Source organism: Neltuma alba, unplaced genomic scaffold, assembly GCF_004799145.2.
Source record: "Neltuma alba isolate B1F8T4 unplaced genomic scaffold, ASM479914v2 tig00011198_pilon, whole genome shotgun sequence".
Classification (NCBI taxonomy): Eukaryota; Viridiplantae; Streptophyta; class Magnoliopsida; order Fabales; family Fabaceae; genus Neltuma; species Neltuma alba.
This window is the reverse complement of record NW_021635922.1, coordinates 51878-71389: the sequence shown is the minus strand read 5'-3', so window position 1 is coordinate 71389 and position 19512 is coordinate 51878. Positions and strand designations below refer to the sequence as shown.

The 19512-nt window shown below is 37.3% G+C and overlaps 2 protein-coding genes across 5 annotated transcripts; both read right to left on the bottom strand.

Moving 5' to 3' along the window:
• Window positions 1–260: 260 nt before the first annotated feature.
• On the bottom strand, window positions 261–3785 carry LOC114762201 (transcriptional regulator ATRX homolog). Of its 3 annotated transcripts, XM_028951661.1 has the most exons (5): window positions 3720–3785; window positions 3566–3580; window positions 3389–3451; window positions 825–2624; window positions 261–718 (listed from the first exon to the last, which is right to left on the bottom strand). In XM_028951661.1, exons 3-5 carry the CDS (start codon window positions 3440–3442, stop codon window positions 653–655), a joined length of 1920 nt encoding a protein of 639 aa, XP_028807494.1. In that variant the 5' UTR covers window positions 3443–3451; window positions 3566–3580; window positions 3720–3785; the 3' UTR covers window positions 261–652. The 3 variants fall into 3 exon arrangements, with proteins under 3 accessions (XP_028807494.1, XP_028807493.1, XP_028807495.1); XM_028951660.1 differs by lacking the exon at window positions 3720–3785 and having other exon boundaries at window positions 3566–3712; XM_028951662.1 differs by lacking the exons at window positions 3566–3580; window positions 3720–3785 and adding an exon at window positions 3605–3712.
• A 9932-nt stretch (window positions 3786–13717) lies between these two features.
• LOC114762188 (protein yippee-like At5g53940) lies at window positions 13718–19276 on the bottom strand. 2 transcript variants are annotated; one of them, XM_028951645.1, is made up of 5 exons: window positions 18893–19276; window positions 17409–17452; window positions 15149–15257; window positions 14194–14344; window positions 13718–14093 (listed from the first exon to the last, which is right to left on the bottom strand). In XM_028951645.1, the coding sequence occupies exons 1-5, from the start codon at window positions 18986–18988 to the stop codon at window positions 14029–14031; spliced, it is 465 nt and encodes a 154-aa protein (XP_028807478.1). In that variant the 5' UTR covers window positions 18989–19276; the 3' UTR covers window positions 13718–14028. The 2 variants fall into 2 exon arrangements, with proteins under 2 accessions (XP_028807478.1, XP_028807479.1); XM_028951646.1 differs by having other exon boundaries at window positions 14289–14344; window positions 18893–19262.
• Window positions 19277–19512: the final 236 nt, after the last annotated feature.

Genomic DNA, 19512 nt, shown 5'->3' with positions numbered 1-19512 from the left:
ATATTTGTATAATTATTTTTTGGCAAAAAAATATTTGTATTATTTTAGTGACACTTCAACTGGTTTTGCACCATATTGTATTGATTTAAATTTGATAGGTATTCAACCAAATTGAAGGGACCCAAGATTTTCTAAACGACAATAATGCCTTATGAGTCAATGTCATTAGGAGAAAATTGACGAAGACCAGCTATTTCTTGGAGTGTAAAAGTTCAACAATCTAACTAATCAATTTTGAAAATTCAGGAGTCACTTGCAAGTAACCCAAAGACCAAGAGCTTTCCTCGGTACCATTTTTACCAAGTCAAATAGATAAAACTAATCTAAATATGCATGTAAACATGCCTGACAAGCTTTTTAACAAAATCTATCTTCTACACGCTTACATGTTTGTTTATAATTAACTTTTATTCTACTAATTTTTTGTGTTAAACAACAAAAACTAAGCTTACTTGAGAATATCTCCATAATCACCTACTCTTATCATCTGAAATAAACTACTATATATAGTATTACAGTTCCAAGGTCTACCTATAGCCGAAATGACATTTTACCACAAATTCTTTTACTTTCCTGGTTATTCATTAACTCATTCCATGTGCGAAGCAATGATTCCACATAATCTTTTCTCACCAGAAGCAAAGATACATGATCATCGCTTAAGTTTCCTTCTAGCCAAAGCTGGGGTTTTGTTTGGGATATAGACCTTGTAGCTCACCTGAGATTTCACAGACTAATTGTAAGATAGCAGTGTATTTTTAAGGCCTCTAACTGACCATCATGATAAGAAATATTACAAATCTAAGACATTGCCGTACACTAACCTGAACCATTTCACCACCGCGCATCACATTCATTGTTTTCTGCTCAAATTGGGATCCCTGACTGGCTTCACCCTGCAAATTATTTGAGCTATTTTCTACTAGTGAGCTTTCTGAGGAAGGGTTACCAATAACAGAAACACATGGCTTGTCAACATCTCTTCTACTACTAGCGCCCTGAATTGTATCATGAGTCTTAGCTGCATTCTGGTCTACATTACCCGCGGTTGGTGGGCACTCAGAATGATGAAGTTTGTCCAAGGTTGATGTTTGCTTCAATTCAAATTGAAAGTGATCCTTAACTTCATCTTGCTCTTTATGAGGTTTTTCTGTCGCAGAACACAATTCTCGAATGTTTTTTATATCACCATTGCTACTATGAACAGGATCAGAAGCATGCCTATCTATAGCATTCTCTGTCACCACCAACTTTTTATGTCCTGAATTGTTAGATGCATAACTAGCAGATGGTAGGGCTGTTTCATTATGCTTGTCTGCATCCATTATTTTTTCTGAAGAAAACGCAGAATCCTGCTTCAGCGGTACGGCTTCACCTTTAGCACCATTTAGATTTTCTTTTTCACTCGAAGAAGCTACTGACTTTCTCCTCACTGTAGCCAAATTAATATCCTCTGCAATGGTTATCTCGTCAAAATTCTCCCCCTTACCTGCATTATTGACAATAGACTTGCCTTGAACCACTTCATGGCTCTTAATAGGAGGTTGAATCACATCATTGTCTCTTCTAATCTTCTGACCGGAAGCTTTGGCACTTGACTGGTTCTCACCTCGGAACTTTCTCAAGTTTTCCAATGCCCTTTTTCTTAGAATTGCCTCCAAGTCTTCGTCATCCAAACTAGCCCCAGAAGTCTCACTTGTTTTCTTCTCCACAGATTCACTGGTCCCAGCACCATAAATATCAGGCTCACTTCTGTCAAATTGGCTGTTGTTATTATGGTTCTGATCTCTTTCAGGTTCTGTTAAATTAGAAACAGCAATCCTATCAACTTCTGTATCCTCAATTCCCACTTTTTCTTTTGAAGTGGGAAGAGAATGGTGGTCTGATTCTCTCTTACTGCCCCCATCATTACTGTCATTACTTCTAGAGGGGTAATCATAATCATCAACAATCTCCTCTTTAGTCTCATAGTGACATAATTCTTTTGTTTCCTCTGCCTCCTCTGCAACAGTAATAACTGATTTGAGTCGCCTTGAGCTGTTCTTACTGACATATTTCTCCTCGGTCCATTGATCACTGTTTTCACCAGAGAAACTGAAGGATGAGCAACTTCTGGCTCTGTATCTATTACTTCTTTCACTTTCACTTCTGCCTCTATCCGGTCTTTTTTCCTTTCTTTTTCTTTCTACTCTTCCCCTATGCCTTTCAGGTTCATTATCATCACTGCCAGCACTCTCACCATAACAGGTTGAGCAGCTCAATGACCCATTGCTCATAGAACTAACAATTGCTTCTTTCCTAAGCTTTTTCTTCTTATATGGTTTCTGCCTCGCCTCTTGCTCACTCTTTCTCTTTGCCCTCTTTCTCTTCGTATCATGGCGAGAGTCATCACTGCTTTCATGTCTATAGGAATGTCTCTTGGCCATTTTCCTTCGACCTTCCTCATTTTTCCTTTTGGAAGACCGAGCTCTTCGACTTCTGTAGCTATCCTTGGGACTAGAAGACAATGAGGTGTCTGAACTCAATGAATCGCTATAGTCAGAGATGGAAAGAGATGCCTCACGCTGCCGCCACAGTTTCTTGGATGTATGTCTCCTGCTCTTACTTTTACCACTTGTCCGTACCTGAACCAGCAAATTCAACATAAAATTATATGGAATTCCCATTTCCCCACTCCACAGTAAAAAAATCCAATTCGACCATCCGATATTGCAGGGACATGGGTACAAGTATTGAACAGGTAACTAATGTGGCCATATATAGTTATAGATGGAGAGTAATGAGTGCGAAATCAATCAAAATATTAACCTAAGTTAGTATTAACCTAAGTTACTTAATCTGATACCAAAGTTCACATAACTTCGTTAAAACTGCATCAGAGTAACATGTGATGTCGAAATTGTGCAAGCAAATATGTAAGATTTCTCCATCTCTTTTCTAATTATTTGTTGAGTTAGTAAGATTTATTGAGAGTCAAAACTTTGGAAGCAAACCAACAAACCATGCACCAGGTAAGTCATGCGCCTAGAAGTCTCCGTGCTTCATAGCAACCAAAATTTACGGAGTGCAAACCAAATGCACTAAGAATGAGCACGAAAACCAAACAACCAAATCAAAAATCGTCATCTCATATAAGAAGAAAAACTTGAAACACTTAAACCCGGCAAAGAACTTCCAGCATCCAGAAAGGAAAAAGTGTCTTCCTCAGATAAGTATATCATTTCCACGCTCACTAATTCATTTCAGTTCCCAAAGCACAAGGTGAAATAGAAAGTGGATCTCTTTTCGGAACAGTCATAAATCTGAAGCGAAAAAACCCAATACCCAAAACGAATGCAATAGTGTCATGGAGAAAAAAATTGAGTGGATGTTGATATATTGGTCATACCTTCAAGGATTTCTTAGAACGTTTCTTCTTGCGCGAAGCGGACGATTTCCCCATTCGAGCACTCTGCAAAATCGAATATTCAAGAACAAATCAGAGGAAAAATATAAAGAAAAAGGGCAAGAAATCCAAGCTGTTAATAAATAAAGAAAATTTTTGGTAAAGGCATCGTCCACGTACGACAAGATAAAGTGGTTCTTTCTACCCCATAAATATTACCAGAGAATCCGAACTCGGGAAGTTTGAGAGAAGGGCATGGATTTTTAAAATTAATACTAATACTGATCGTTGTTTTAAATTCTCTTAAAAAGTTTACATATTTTTACTTTATTGGCTCATTGGTTCATCACAACCCCAGGCCAGGATCTATTATGTATCTATCTGGGTTCGTCGGTTTTAGGATGTAGTACCTGTCGGGTTCCTCGCTTGCCCGTCCTAGGTTTTACTCCTAGGATGTCATTCGCTTTCCTTCTTGGTACATTTGCTTAATGTTAATAAATTATTAATAATAATATTAATTACTAGTATTAATATATCATTATCGTTTTACCAAAAAAGAAAAAAGTTCATGCATTTTTAACATTTGATATTTAAATAATTGGATATAATTCTTTTTTAAAACAGTTAAAAAAAAGAAAGAGCATGCATTTTTTTATTAATTTTTTTAAAATATTCACAGTATAGTTTTGAAATAGGGAAAAAGACAGAAAAATTCACTCTTAATTTCAGAAGCCCAAAAAGGTCCGCTGAATTCAACAAATCCCAGTTTGGTACCATGAGACCAAATTGGGATTATTATTTGAAAGGAAAAGACCAAATTGCCCTTCATTTTAAATATTACTTTTAAAATATCACAGCCCCTACTGGCCGGCCGGCCACCGGACCTCCGGCGACGGCGGTCACCGGAGCTCCGGCGACCAGCCGACAATTGGTCACCGGAGCTCCGTCGGTCGGAATTTTTTTTTGTTGAAATTTTCACAACTTCAATATAACGGTTAACAACTTTTGTAATGCGATTAACAACTTCAATATATCAATTAACAACAGCTTTTCTGGAAAATTCAACAAAGTCCGGCGACCGGAAACAATTTTTTTGAAAATTTTTACAACTTTAATATAACCGTTAACAACTTTTGTAACGCCATTAACAACTTCAATATAGCAATTAACAACAGGTTTTTTGAGAAATTCAATAAACTCCGGCGACCGGAAACAATTTTTTTGAAAATTTTTACAACTTCAATATAACGGTTAACAACTTTATAATGCTATTAACAACTTCAATATAGCAATTAACAACAGCTTTTCTGAAAAATTCAACAAACTCCGGCGACCGGAAATAATGTTTTTGAAAATTTTTACAACTTCAATATAGCGGTTAACAACTTCTGTAACCCTATTAACAACTTCAGTATAGCGGTTAACAACAGGTTTTTGAGTTTGTTAAAGACATTACTGAAGTTATAAAAATGCCAATTTTTGAATTTAAAAACTTGTTGTTAACTGCTATATCAAAGTTGTTAATCGTTATATTGGAGTTGTAAAAATTTTCAAAAAAACGTAATTGTTAACATTATACTGAAGTTAAAAATTTTTACAACTTCAATATAACGGTTAACAACTTTTATAATGCTATTAACAACTTCAATATAGCAATTAACAACAAGTTTTCTGGGAAATTCAACAAACTCCGACGACCGGAAATAATTTTTTTGAAAATTTTTACAACTTCAATATAGCGGTTAACAACTTCAGTATAGCGGTTAACAACAGGTTTTTGAGTTTGTTAAAGACATTACTGAAATTATAAAAATGCCACTTTTTGAATTTAAAAACTTGTTGTTAACTGCTATATCAAAGTTGTTAACCGTTATATTGGAGTTGTACAAATTTTCAAAAAAACGTAACTGTTAACGTTATACTAAAGTTGAAAATTTTTACAACTCCAATATAACGGTTAACAACTTTTATAATGCTATTAACAACTTCAATATAGTAATTAACAACAAGTTTTCTGGGAAATTCAACAAACTCCGGCGACCGGAAATAATTTTTTTGAAAATTTTTACAACTTCAATATAGCGGTTAACAACTTTTGTAACCCTATTAACAACTTCAGTATAGCAGTTAACAACAATTTTTTTTTGAAAAATTATATAACTCAAAAACCTGTTGTTAACTGCTATACTGAAGTTGTTAATAGGGTTACAAAAGTTGTTAACCGTTATATTGAAGTTGTAAAAATTTTCAAAAAAATTGTTTCCGGTCGCCGGAGTTTGTTGAATTTTCCAGAAAAGCTGTTGTTAATTGCTATATTAAAGTTGTTAATAGCATTATAAAAGTTGTTAACCGTTATATTGAAGTTGTAAAAATTTTCAAAAAAATTGTTTCCGGTCGCCGGAGTTTATTGAATTTCTCAGAAAACCTGTTGTTAATTGCTATATTGAAGTTGTTAATGGCGTTACAAAAGTTGTTAACGGTTATATTGAAATTGTAAAAATTTTCAAAAAAATTGTTTCCGGTCGCCGGACTTTGTTGAATTTTCCAGAAAAGCTGTTGTTAATTGCTATATTGAAGTTGTTAATCGCATTACAAAAGTTGTTAACCGTTATATTGAAGTTGTGAAAATTTCAAAAAAAAAAATTCCGACTGACGGAGCTCCGGTGACCAATTGTCGGCTGGTCGCCGGAGCTCCGGTGACCGCCGTCGCCGGAGGTCCGGTGGCCGGCCGGCCAGTAGGGGCTGTGATATTTTAAAAGTAATATTTAAAATGAAGGGCAATTTGGTCTTTTCCTTTCACATAATAATCCCAATTTGGTCTCATGGTACCAAACTGGGATTTGTTGAATTCAGCGGACCTTTTTGGACTTCTGAAATTAAGAGTGCATTTTTCTGTCTTTTTCCCTTTGAAATACTACTAATATAGTATTATTATCAATTAGTTTCACCTTTTCATGCCTAAAAAATAGTTTTTGCTTTTGAAAGAAATTTTTGTATAATATATTTACCAAACAACGAACATGATTGTTATCCTTATCAAAGATCCTATTATAGAACAATATAAGCTTTAAAAATCACTTTTTCCAAACAAATTTAAATCTGTTTCCCCTTTCTCAATCGCCAAATGGGGAAAATTGTGTGGCATGAATTGTTGTTGTTTTTTTTTTTTGTCAAAAGGCATGAATTGTCATTTAAATCTACCATTATGTTATTTGAACTAATTATGAATGGATAATCATTAATATTAACATTATCTGTGTGTGTGTGTATAAATATTGTAATTGTAGTGCCCAGACACAAGTCACAAAATAGTGAGACTTATTTCAAATTTACCCTCTCCCTAATTTACCTGAATCAGTAAGTGGTATTTGCATCGTAACATTTCATTATGATTAATATTTCTAGTATTTATTTAAACACATACTAGTGGAAAAATCTATTTGGACTCTCGCAACGTTTTTTAGTTTTTTTGAGGAAAAGCCAAGATGATATTAACATAAGAAAACATACAAAGTTAAAAGAGTTACAATAGTAGAAGGATAGAAACAGGAATTAAATACAGAGGAGAAAAAGGAAAAACATTTTTCAGTTTTTATTTTTTATTTTTGAGGAAAAGGCAAAATGATATTAACATAAGAAAACATACAAAGTTAAAGAGTTACAGAAGGATAGAAACAGGAATTAAATACAGAGGAAAAAAAGGAAAAACTAACAGAAGTAATTTGAACACTAGAAAAGAAGGATAATAGAAGAGAAATATCATGTAGTAGATTGCTAAATCGAAGACCAAAATGTTGATATATGTTATGAAGCTTTTTCCCAACACCTACAAGGTGCAGACATAGATCGTCTTCTCCCAGATGTTGACTGTTGCTTGTAATCCAAATCAACGCAATTCTTAAGCTTAGAAGAAGTAAGAGGGTAGCATCTGAATGTCTTTCGTTAACAAAAAAAGAGTGAATAGCTTTTCCCTGAGAAAGGATAATGAGAGAGCATGATGTATGCCCTTTCCTCTTACTTCTTTTCATTAAAACTGATAAACCTTGTATTGGCAAGTTGTGAGCAGTGAGAGGCTTCAAACAGAAAGCTTTAGTTAGTGGCCTATTACCTAATAACTTGAAAGCCATTTGGAGATAGAAAGCCTTACTTTTAATTTCTTCACTAACTTTATCTAGATTTAAGATCACACCTTTATGCGGTGCTAGATTCTTCTTATGCCAAATAGTGTGCAGAACAATGATGATTTTCTTGACTTTTTCTAAGTGACCATCTCGATAAAGGCAAGGGAGAAGAACTTCAAGCCAGGCTCTGAAGGCTGAGAGATTTGTACATGACAGTCTAATTGAAAGACTTCCAAACCAGATAGCACGAGTAAGTAGGCAAGTAATGAAGATATGCTCCCGTAAATTCTGAATGCTTTTACCCTCTCCAGGACTTCACAGAATGGCTTTCAATTTAGCGGTTTCATTATTCTAGAGGGCAATCTTCAACCTCCAACTCATCCGGCGCTCTTGTTCAATGTATATTATAGCCTAAACCCCTTCTGATGTACACTAGCACTATACTTGTTCGTAATTGATAATACGGTAGTGTTTTCGTGCGAAACAAATAATAGAAGGCAATATATTACTGTTCAGTTTTTCTTATCAGCTGCATTTGTTGTACAGTTCATCTATGATAAAGTATAAGCAGCACAATAAGAAGAGATTTTTTTGGTCTACGAGGTAAGTATATAAAAAAAATTTTGCTCCAACTTGCGTAAAGATATTTATGAAAAGTTAATCCTAACACACCTCAAAAGGCCATATGAGTAAGTTTGGGTAAGTGCGAGTCAACTACTCAAGTCGCATACTTTGCATAAAATATGAAATGAGACTATATTGTTTATGATTTATAAATCATGTAATTTCCTATAGATTTTATTACTAATTGTTTAAAGAGTATTGAAAATTCACTCTAACATATTATTTCATATGATGTGGGTACAATTTATAGAGTCTCATACCATCCGGTTACAATCAAATAATAATTGAAAGATATTGCAATATCACAAGAAATCAGGAATTTATTGCCTAGCTAGAATCATGGGTAATTAATGGAGAGAATAAGGAGAGAAAATCAGGGAGGAGATCAAGGGCTTCTAACACTCCCCCTCAAGCTGGAGAGTAGATGTCAACCATTCCCAGCTTGCTTCGAAGCCCTTCAAACTTGACTCTGGCTAACGGTTTGGTCATGATGTCAGCAATCTGATCAGTTGAACGCACATAGTTCAAGTTAATGATGCCATCCTCGACCTTTTCTTTGATGAAGTGCCGATCAATGTCAACATGCTTTGTTCGGTCGTGATACACAGGGTTCTTGGTCATTTCAATGCTGGCTTGATTGTCACACCAGAGATTCATAGGTCCTTCATAGGAAATTCTCAATTCCTTCAGAAGTCTAATCACCCACATTCCTTCACATACCCCCAGGGCTACAGCTCTTAGCTCAGCCTCAGCACTGCTTCTTGAGACTACTGTCTGTTTCTTGCTTCGCCAAGTGACTAAGTTTCCCCAAACATAAGTACAGTATCCTGTGACAGATCTTCTGTTGTCCACAGCTCTCCCATGATCTGCATCAGTGTAGACCTCTATGCTCCTTGTACTCCCCTTTTTAAAGAATAGTCCTCTTCCAGGGTTGAGTTTGAGGTAGGTGAGGATTCTGTATACTGCTTCCATGTGTTCTTCCTGGGGTTGATGCATAAATTGGCTTACCACTCCAACTGCATAGCTAATGTCAGGCCTTGTATGAGTCAAGTAGATTAGTTTGCCCACAAGTCTTCTGTACCTTTCTGAGTTAACTGGTGTCCCTTTTGGTTTCACTTCCAGATTGCATGACTCTTCCATAGGAGTCTCACTAGGTTTAGCCCCAAGTATTCCTGTTTCGTGGAGTAAGTCCAGTGTGTACTTTCGTTGGGACACACTTATACCCTTTTTGGATCTAGCAACCTCCATTCCAAGAAAGTACTTCATTTGGCCTAGGTCCTTCACTTGGAATTCCCTAGCTAGGGCTTTCTTGAGATGGGAGATAGAAACCTCATCACTGCCAGTTATGACTATATCATCCACATACACAATTAGGATCGTTACCTTTCCATCACTGTGTTTGACGAAAAGAGTGTGATCAGCTTGTCCTTGAATGTAGCCAAACCTTTTGATCGCTTTGGCAAACCTGTCGAACCATGCTCGTGGAGATTGTTTCAAGCCATATAATGATTTCTTCAATTTGCAAACTGAGTTGGGTGGAGCTATTACTCCATCTGGAATTTCCATGTACACTTCCTCCTCCAAATCTCCGTTTAGGAAAGCATTCTTCACATCTAGCTGATGTAGGGGCCAATCAAGGTTGGCAGCTAGAGACAGGAGTACCTGGATGGTGTTGAACTTTGCCACAGGAGCAAACGTTTCTTGATAATCAATCCCATAGGTTTGGGTGTACCCTTTGGCAACTAATCTTCCTTTGTACTTGTTGATGCTACCATCAGGATTGAATTTAGGGGTGAAGATCCACCTGCAACCCACTGCTTTCTTGCCCTTAGGAAGTGTGGTGATATCCCACGTGTTATTCTCCTTCAAGGCTCTCAACTCCTCATATGCAGCATGTTTCCAATTAGGATCTGTTACAGCCTGTTGAAATGTTTCTGGAATTTTCACCTGTGAGCTATTCACTACAAAAGTTTGCATTCTCGCAGATAAATTGCCATAGGAGACAAATTTTTGAATAGGATGCTGAGTACACGATCTTACCCCCTTTCTAAGTGCAATAGGCCATCCCAGCTCTTCAGGATCCAACTCCGGATTGGAATCATGTTGCTGCCTTGGAATGGAAGGAACCCTACTACTACTGTCCTGTTCACCTGATTGAGGACTTGAGTGCTCTGTCACCCCTGCATCAATTTCAGCATTGGTTTCCATTGGGTGAGGGGTGTTTGTGGAGTTTTGGTGTTCTGGAGAAGGTATAGTAGTAGGGGTTTTTGGTTCCGTTTCCGGCTCAGGGATGTTGTCTTGAGGTGGTATGGTTATAGGTTCGGATGTAATTAGCCATTCTACTCCATAGTGCTCCCCCTGAATGGGTAATTTGGGATAGTAAGCATCATCCTCATAAAAGACTGTGTCTTTGGAGATTATAAGTTTTCTGGTGGTGGGACAATAACACTTATACCCCTTTTTGGTGGAGGAATATCCGAGGAAAATGCATTTTTCTGCTCTAGCACCTAGTTTGCCTCCATCATGTTTATGGACAAAGACGACACACCCAAAGACCTTTTGAGGGATGGTATTGATGATAGGTGAAGTGGGGTAAGTCTCGAGGAGCTTTTGAATAGGGGTACTAAAGTGGAGAATTTTAGAGGCCATGCGGTTGATAAGATAAGCTGCGGTTAGTACAGCATCTCCCCAAAACAGATTTGGAACATTTCTTTCCATCATAATAGCTCGGGTTACTTCCAAAAGGTGTCTATTCTTTCGCTCAGCAACTCCATTTTGTTGAGGAGTATAAACACATGAGGTTTGGTGATGGATTCCCTCCTGCTCAAGAAATTCCCTAAAGGCTCCACTCACATACTCTTTGGCATTGTCACTTCTCAGGACTTTGATGGTAGTTTGGAATTGGGTTCTCACAAACGAGTAAAAGTTTTTGAAAATTTGTAGGGCTTCGGATTTCTCTTTCATAAGGTAAACCCATGTGACCCGGGTGTGATCATCTATGAATGTGATAAACCATTTTGTGCCTGTTCGGGTGTTGGTTTTGGCTGGTCCCCAAATGTCGGTATGGATCATTGTGAACGGGGTGGAAGGTTTGTAAGTATGTTTGGGATAAGAGGCGCGAGTTTGTTTAGCAATTTGACACGTTTCACATTGGAAAGGAGAAGAATTTTTATTGAATAAAGTTGGAAACACATGCTTCATATAATCAAAGCTGGGGTGGCCTAATCTTTGATGCCACAACATTACATTTTTATTCTGAGAGTTGGAGCTAACCATAGCTTTCTTTGCTCCTGCTATCTTCATATCCTTTCCTTCAAAGTAGTAGAGTCCATCCCATTCTTTAGCAGTCAAAATCTTCCTCCCCGAGGTCGAATCCTGAAAAACACATTTAACATCATCAAATATCACCCGACATGCTTTCCCTTTAGTTAATTTGCTCACAGAAATAAGATTGCAAGTAAGAGCAGGGACAAACAAAACATTATGGATTTCCAGATCTTCAGATAGAGCCACACTGCCAACACCCTCAACTTTAGTATACAGTCCAGTTGCCACTTTTACTCTAAGGTTCTCATGGCAATATTTGAGGGTTTTGAAGAAGGACTTATTACCAGTCATGTGATCTGTAGCACCGGAGTCAATAATCCAAGTCTCATCACTAGTTACCATTGCATTAAGGGCTATAATGGAATTACCTGACTGTATCAAGTTCACGTTGGGAACAGATTTTGATTTGTTTTGTTTTTCAAGTATCTTACGAAGCATTTGAAGCTCTTCTCTGGTCAACTGGTCTCCATCATCACCTTTTTCTTCAGAGGAGGTGTGGTGGCTCTTTCTATCTTCCCGTTGTTTCTGTTTCCCTTGAGTTGGTTTCCCATGTAGTTTCCAGCATTCATCTCTGGTGTGGCCTCTCTTGTTACAGTGGTTGCACCACTTGTTCCCTTTCTTCTCAGGGCCCTCTGATGTCTGGAACCCCCTCGTCACCAATGCCGAGCCCTCTGCTGCGGTCAGGCTACCTTGAGTGAGGTGTCTTCGGCTTTCTTCGAACTTAACCATACTGAAGACTTCAAATAGGGATGGCAGCGGCTTCAGTCCCATAATTCTCCCCCTCACTTCTTCAAAAACATCATTCAGGCCCAACAGAAAGTCATATGTTCTTCCTCTCTCCACCAATTGTCTGTAGTAATTAGCATCATCCATATCCTTCCAAGGATGTACTTCAAAGAGGTCCAATTGCTGCCATATCTTTGTCAACGTACTGTAGTATTGAGTTACAGTTAAGTTGCCTTGTTTCAGATCTTTGAGCTGCCTCTTTAGATCTAATAAGGCTGCAGTGTTATCGAGGGTAGAGTAGGTCCGCTTAGCAGCATCCCAGATTTCCTTGGCTGTGCTTGCAAGAAGGTATCCTTCACTGATTTCGAGAGTCATTGAATTGCACAACCAAGACATCACCTGATTATTTTCAGCGAACCAGGTATCAAATTTGGGATCATTATGTGAAGGTTGTGTTGCTTCTCCATTGATATACTTCTCCTTACGCTTCCCACGCAGATACATTAATACACTTTGAGACCATTGGAGATAATTGCTTCCATTAAGTTTGTGGGCTACCCCCATAGCTTGAGGTTCAGCGGCTATTGTCAAGTCTGAAGAAGGAGTAACCACTGGTGAAGAAGTAGCTTGAGTATTTGAAGATGTACCGGACATGAGGACCCTTGGAATATTGCGAACAGACCCAAAAAGTGGTGGGAATTCTGGGTTATCCATCTTCTGGGTCTCTGGGAGGTACTGGAGGTCTCTGGCGGCGACGCGTGGGCGGCACGCGCTGGTACAGTGGCGGGGCGCGGCGGCACGTGGGCTTCACGCGCGGAGCTTGTAACGGCGCGTGAGAGTCACGCGCAGCTCCGTTGGACGTCGGCTTCTGGGGACGCGCCGATCTGGGGATGCCGGTGAGGCCTGGAGGGGTGGTGTCGTCCACGAACCACTTCTGGTTCCAGTTTTGAGGACGCCTCACTCTCTCTCTCTCTATCCTCGCCGTCTCTCTCTCTCTGGCTTACGGCAGACTCTCCAGGACCCTTTCTGGGCTCACACGCTCTGATACCATGTTTAAAGAGTATTGAAAATTCACTCTAACATATTATTTCATATGATGTGGGTACAATTTATAGAGTCTCATACCATCCGGTTACAATCAAATAATAATTGAAAGATATTGCAATATCACAAGAAATCAGGAATTTATTGCCTAGCTAGAATCATGGGTAATTAATGGAGAGAATAAGGAGAGAAAATCAGAGAGGAGATCAAGGGCTTCTAACACTAATATAGTGATTCACTTCTCAGTCAAGACTTCACTTGAAACATTTCTCAAGTAAATATTTAAGGGCGAAGCCGGATCATTAAGCATATTATATCAGCGTCATTCCTCCAATTACTTAACAAGAAAACCATTGCTGCTGCAACCAACAGGGTGAATGACACCTAAACAAAAATTTCACATAGAAGAGACTAGAAAGTTGTCACTGTCAGAGTTTAATGCTCTTGTTAAGGATCAATCTCACCGAAGTGAAATCAAATGCTAAAATCATTAGGATGGGAATTAGGGATACATTCAGCAATATGGCTCATAAGTTCATCTGCTACAGTAAAGTGTTCGATACTTTTAATCCATTTCCATCCAGAAGCTTTACACACTGGAGAAGTCTCTCCTGTTCATCTGCTCCAGTATTAAAAAAAAGGAAAAAAGTAAAACGCAAGCATGCTAGATCAGGGTGGGGAAAAAGCGACACCATTGTTCTTATTATTATTATTATAGTCATTACAATTATTATAATTATTCACATACAAAAGCAGTGTTTGATGACCAGAACGAAACATGCTAAGCGTCTTCAGCATCACTCATGCTGGCATGAGTGTCAATATAGAATTCAGGGGAGATATCAATTTCATCAACAATCCTTCCTCTGTCATATGGACAAGCAAGAAGATTATACACAATCAGTAAACCACATCGTATAGTCCAGAAAGATATTTAGCAAAGGTGTCAATAGAATAGGATGATACCTCTCGAGGAAAAACGAAAGAATGGGATGGTACCTCTCAAGATGATTTTTTTTTTTTCCTTTTTTTGGCAAACAAGAAAAAGAATAGGATGATACCTCTCAAGAACAAACTTCCCCTCTTTATACTGTTGGCTCTTCTCATGCACAGTCTCCTGTAGCAGAACAATAGCATTAAAGGGATTAAAAAGTCTTTTGACAGGCGACTACAACTAAAAAAGGGGAGCTTATGCATGACAAATACTTCAATGTCTCTCTTCCATAACCATTCGTCTACCAAACCCAGGTTGGGCCAGAATAAGCTTTTAGAAGGCCTAGGGTCCTAAGCCCATCATTAAGAGCCAAGTAATAGCCACGGCTAAAGCTTTGAGCTTGGCCCAATTATCTTTTAAACAAATAAAATTTAGGTCAAATTTGACTCGGAAAACACAATTATGTAGTACCTAAATAAGATATGCAAGTAAGGAAAATATTGGGTTAATACAATCTCAAGTTTCAAATTACAAGTTTTGATCTTTCAAGTTTCCTCCCGTTTAAAGCATTGGTTCCTATAATTTAATAAACACCTAGACCATTTTGCCCTTTAAAGAACCAAAATTTATGATTTAAAATGAGGGACTAAACCAAAATTCATGCAAACTTAAGGAATCAAAAATTGTATTAATCCAAAAACATATATTCAAACACAATAATGCAAAATTGAAAGAGTAAAATAATAGATTTTTGTTTGCCTGGAAGAGGCCAAGCCCTACTTGGCCCTAAAGGGAATACTATATGTGGGAGGATGGGCTTGAGTTTAAGACCAATGGCCTGGATTACGTTGGGCCATGCATATCCACGGACCAAACTAATCCACCACAACCACAAAATTTCTATCCAGAATATGCATTTTAAGAGTTTCATCTTTAACACTATTTGCAGATGCAAGAAGACGAAAGGGTAAATTAATGGAAAATTACATATTTCCAGCCAACTATTTGACCACAGCAACAGCAAAAGATATCTGCCACCGTATGCAATCCTGAAAGCATCATCCTTTCCTCTAGTACTCCAGCTGTGATGTTCACTCTAGATCACAGGCCCAAAACATTAGCATCTTAAAATAATCAGAACAAAGCAATATTTTCATCCCAGAATGAAGGAAACAGACAAGTCCTTAATCATCCAATATTTGCAATTATTGCAAGGTTAAAGAAAGATAAAACATTGTTTCCGGTTTCTTTTTTGCAATAATGAGCTACACAAAGTTAGCCTTGGGACATGCTTTCAAACTCTCCCCCTCCCTCTCTCTATCAACACATGGATGTGTGAAGGTTCCCGTATTGAATATCGTACTTGTCCAATTTTACAAGAAGTTATGCAATTATCTGATAGTACTTTTCAAATATAAGAAACTCTCAAATATTAAATATTGCTGCATGCTCATAATCATCCAGTTTTACTAAAACTCAGCTTGCAAAGACAGCATCTTCATTATTTTTTAATTCAAGGGCTGAATCAATATCAATCACATCTATCAAGGAGAAAAGTTGACATGAAAGAACAACGAATGGTTGGCGACATTATTCATAACAAAAGAAAGACGGTCACAATAAATAAATAATGGAAAATTCACCACAAAGAATCAACCTGGAAACAATTCCTTGAACTTCCTCCTCTAAACATAATAACTTGAAAACAGTAAATTCAACATGGGAGGCAAGAAACTTTTGAGTGAAGGAGAAAGAATCAATGAATTTGTAACAGAGCAATATAGATTCCAACTGACACGACGCAAAAAACAATCTGTTTTGAACATAGAAACAAATATTAGCGGCTTTACTTCCTCAGATATATCAAACGCATATTTATTCAAGGCATGCACCTACGAGTTAAGCAATTTTGGGATATAACGTTTAAAGACACATTGTCTCAGGAAACGGCTGCATAATCCAGCATGGAAGAACAGAACACCACATCTTCAATAATTTTTTGAACAGCAGCAAGTCTGAGCCACATCGTTGATTAAACTTTGGCTATGGTCAAACTTATGCCAATAACATAGATTCCACTATTTCCAGATTTCGGTCACTTAAGAAGACCTGAAATCAATTTCTTATAAAGTCACTGTAAGCAAATCCAACATGACTGTCTACAAAAGGTTAGGGAAAAACTTCATTTACTTACATCATTCTTTTGAATATGGTTACATATTCTCTGGATGTCCCCTCATTAGAGTATTACAATCAGGGCCAACGAATTGAAGATTCCAAGTTCACTTATCAGAAAGCTTTCAATTTGCGCAGAACTGTCAATATGTTAGAGAGAAAGAGGAAAGAGCTGAAGAAATGAGAAAAGGAGGGGAAGAATTAGCCCCGGATAATTGAATCTTTTCTGAATACATTAACAAGTGATGGACTCGTGCTAAAGAGAATTTTATAATAATGTCCCCAAGAGTAAGGTTATTTACAATAAACTCTTGACTAAATAAAGAAAAGGGAATATTAGGAATTCCACGTTATCACACTTCAAGTTAGGATATCAATAAATTTCTACTAGCAGGTTCCTTCCATTCTATGCCACGTAATCAAAAAAAATTCAACAACTCATCAGCAGATTTAATCCAATTTGTTGCTTTGAACAAGTGATGTCAGTTGATACAATCATGTCTAGTGCTTGGGATAAAGATGGCAGAGTCAACAGAACACAAAGAAAAAAGCATTACTGTCAAACAATGGCGCCATCAACGGTTATTTTAAATAAAGAATAACTTGATCATATACGTGTACAAGATGTAATCTTCAACAAAAGGGGTTGGGTCATGGTTTATAAAAGGAAGTGCACGCACTCGCATAGAAAAAGATTCACAAAATTAGACTTAGGATCTAAAATTTGTAGATGCACAAGAGTGCCCTTCATCTTGTTGCACTTTCTCACCTCAATTTTCAAGATGCCCATGGTGTACTGATGAATGCAACACTCACAATAAAGAACGAGTTTACAGAATATGAGAGCTACATGGATCGGGTAACTAGTAGTTTCAAATTATATAAAATAAAATATAAGAATCACAGTAAAAGCTTTAGCTGGATCAGTAAGCATTGTTAACAAAATAAAAAACACAAACACTAGTGACAAGCTGGTATTGTTAACAACTTAACATACGAGATACAACACAAACACTATCATAACTGTTATTTTTCACAACAGAATACCCAGTAAGAAGTGCAAAGTACTTACACATTATTGAAGAGGTATGCTTTACCTCGTCGGCAATGAAAAGCCTGAAAATAATGATACAAAATTTTGCTTAATGAATTAGATTTTAAAAAAAAAATCTATTAGAGCATTTTAAGCACTATAGTAATAGAAACCAAGCAAAATCAACAACAAAAGGATGATGCATGCAATAAGAAGCAATAGATTTAGTTATTCATCTCTTATTTACCTTCATAATAAATTATAGTAATTCACATTTTTGTAGTTATCCCTATTATATGAAGACACCCAATCACAGTAAGATAAATACAAGTAACAATACTAAATGAAGCTAAGCTGGCAGCACTGGAACAGTCAATATTTCTAATCATGACACAGGCATTTCTTCTCCTGGGCCTAAGCACACCATTGGTTCAAGCTTCTTCTTATTGAAGCTTTCTGACGTTAATTACAGTCTTTTAAGGGACCAGCTATAGTTAAGATTGGAGCTATGGTAGTAATGATTTGATCACATCTGAGGAAAGGAAAGAAGCAAAGGATACTTCCAAAAAAAAAGTCAGGAAAAAGGTAGAAATGCTAGCGAAACTATGAACACTCTGCAAAAAGCTTACAAGCCAAGGCATCATAAGAAACTCAACAATAATGTTAGGCATAAATTATTCTTCTAGTAGATGCCATCTTAGTTGACGGCCTCCAGTGACCAGGTTAGATTCATGATGCAATTGTTGCCATCGGTTGGGTTTACAAAATGAAGCAGAAATCAATCCACATATCAACACCTTAGAAAAGGTGTTAGATTAACAATAACTTTGGAGCAAAATTTCTAGGAAAATCCAATCTTTGAAAAAATTAATTGATCTAATCATTACTAATAAAAATGCTACACGTGTCAGAAGTATGCCTCACTAAAAAGTATATTAATATGTTTAGTGTAAAAAAAATGATTGATTTACTCAACCAATTTTTGTAGAGCTAGTGCATCTCAGTATCTAAAACTTTTTATCACCTTGCTAAGTCAGATCCTTTGTCCAGGCTTCATCACAACATACATGCCCTCATCAAATCAAATTCACAAATTTAAAAACCTGTTGGCTGATGGATTCGCGGTTACAGAAAAGGATGAAGGGCGGAGAATCACTTCCCCTCACCAATGAATAGTGAAATGTTCAACCGACTACATAAGCTTTAATTCTTCCAATAACGGAACATAACATATCAAGCTTTGAAGGTTTCTGAATGTCAAGAACAGTTCTCCAGCGATAAGACTTCAGTATAGTAGTATAAAAACACCCCAATCCCATTAGCTATCCAAGAGAGTAAAGGCTGACAGCTGAAGTTTTCAAAAGCTTAATTGTCACTAAACCATGCTTGTACATCCACTGTACAAACCTCACAGGCCCCAATTACATAAAAGACAGCAAATTAATAAACACTAACAAGCACCGAGAATCGTACTTTCCAATCAGAAAAATGGTCTGAGGTTACCAATAAAGAAGGAATAATACCCGAGAGATGAGATCATCGGCTAGGGCCAAGTGGGTTTTGCAGTACTTGCACCTGTAAGACCTGCCCTCCAGCTCCACGACGAAGATTCTTCCCATTTTCCCCTGTTTTGCTTTTCGTTATTATGGAGACTCACGCACCCGAACCTTACCCAAATCAAAGACAAATGGGAGATTTCAAGAGTCCACAGTGAAAGGAATAGAGGGACCGAGGAAGAATTAGAACCGAGTCACGACATGGTGAAAAGAACTTGGTGGAACTATATGGGCCAGGCTGGGAAGTGCAGACTCGCCTCTGCTATTTGTTTCCGGATAATATCTGGCGGCGCCGGAAAATCTCCCTCCCTCTGTTTTTATTCTTTTCCCGAAAAAGCGGCCAGGCTTCCAAAACTAGAGCCGAAAAACGGCCATCTCTTCGACACGCTTAGCCCAAAAATTGTGAAAGCATGGCTTAAAATTTTTTCTTTTAACTGAGAAGTAGATTTCAAAGAGTTAGCTTTATAAGGCCGCGGGTTTAAATTTAACCCCTCTTATAATTTTTTATATTTTTTATATAATTTTATTATTTTAAAATTAAAGTTTGTAAAATAGTTTGATTTATTTGATTTTAGACAATAATTTTT

Coding starts and splice junctions, on each gene's coding strand:
- LOC114762201 (XM_028951661.1), bottom strand. CDS start 3,442: ATGGGGAAATCGTCCGCTTCGCGCAAGAAGAAACGTTCTAAGAAATCC. Junction 2,625..3,388: donor GTTCTAAGAAATCCTTGAAG/GTATGACCAATA, acceptor TTGCTGGTTCAG/GTACGGACAAGTGGTAAAAG. Junction 719..824: donor GCGGTGGTGAAATGGTTCAG/GTTAGTGTACGG, acceptor GTGAAATCTCAG/GTGAGCTACAAGGTCTATAT.
- LOC114762188 (XM_028951645.1), bottom strand. CDS start 18,988: ATGGGAAGAATCTTCGTCGTGGAGCTGGAGGGCAGGTCTTACAGGTGC. Junction 15,258..17,408: donor GCATACCTCTTCAATAATGT/GTAAGTACTTTG, acceptor CCTGTGATCTAG/AGTGAACATCACAGCTGGAG. Junction 14,094..14,193: donor CTTTCGTTTTTCCTCGAGAG/GTATCATCCTAT, acceptor TCCATATGACAG/AGGAAGGATTGTTGATGAAA.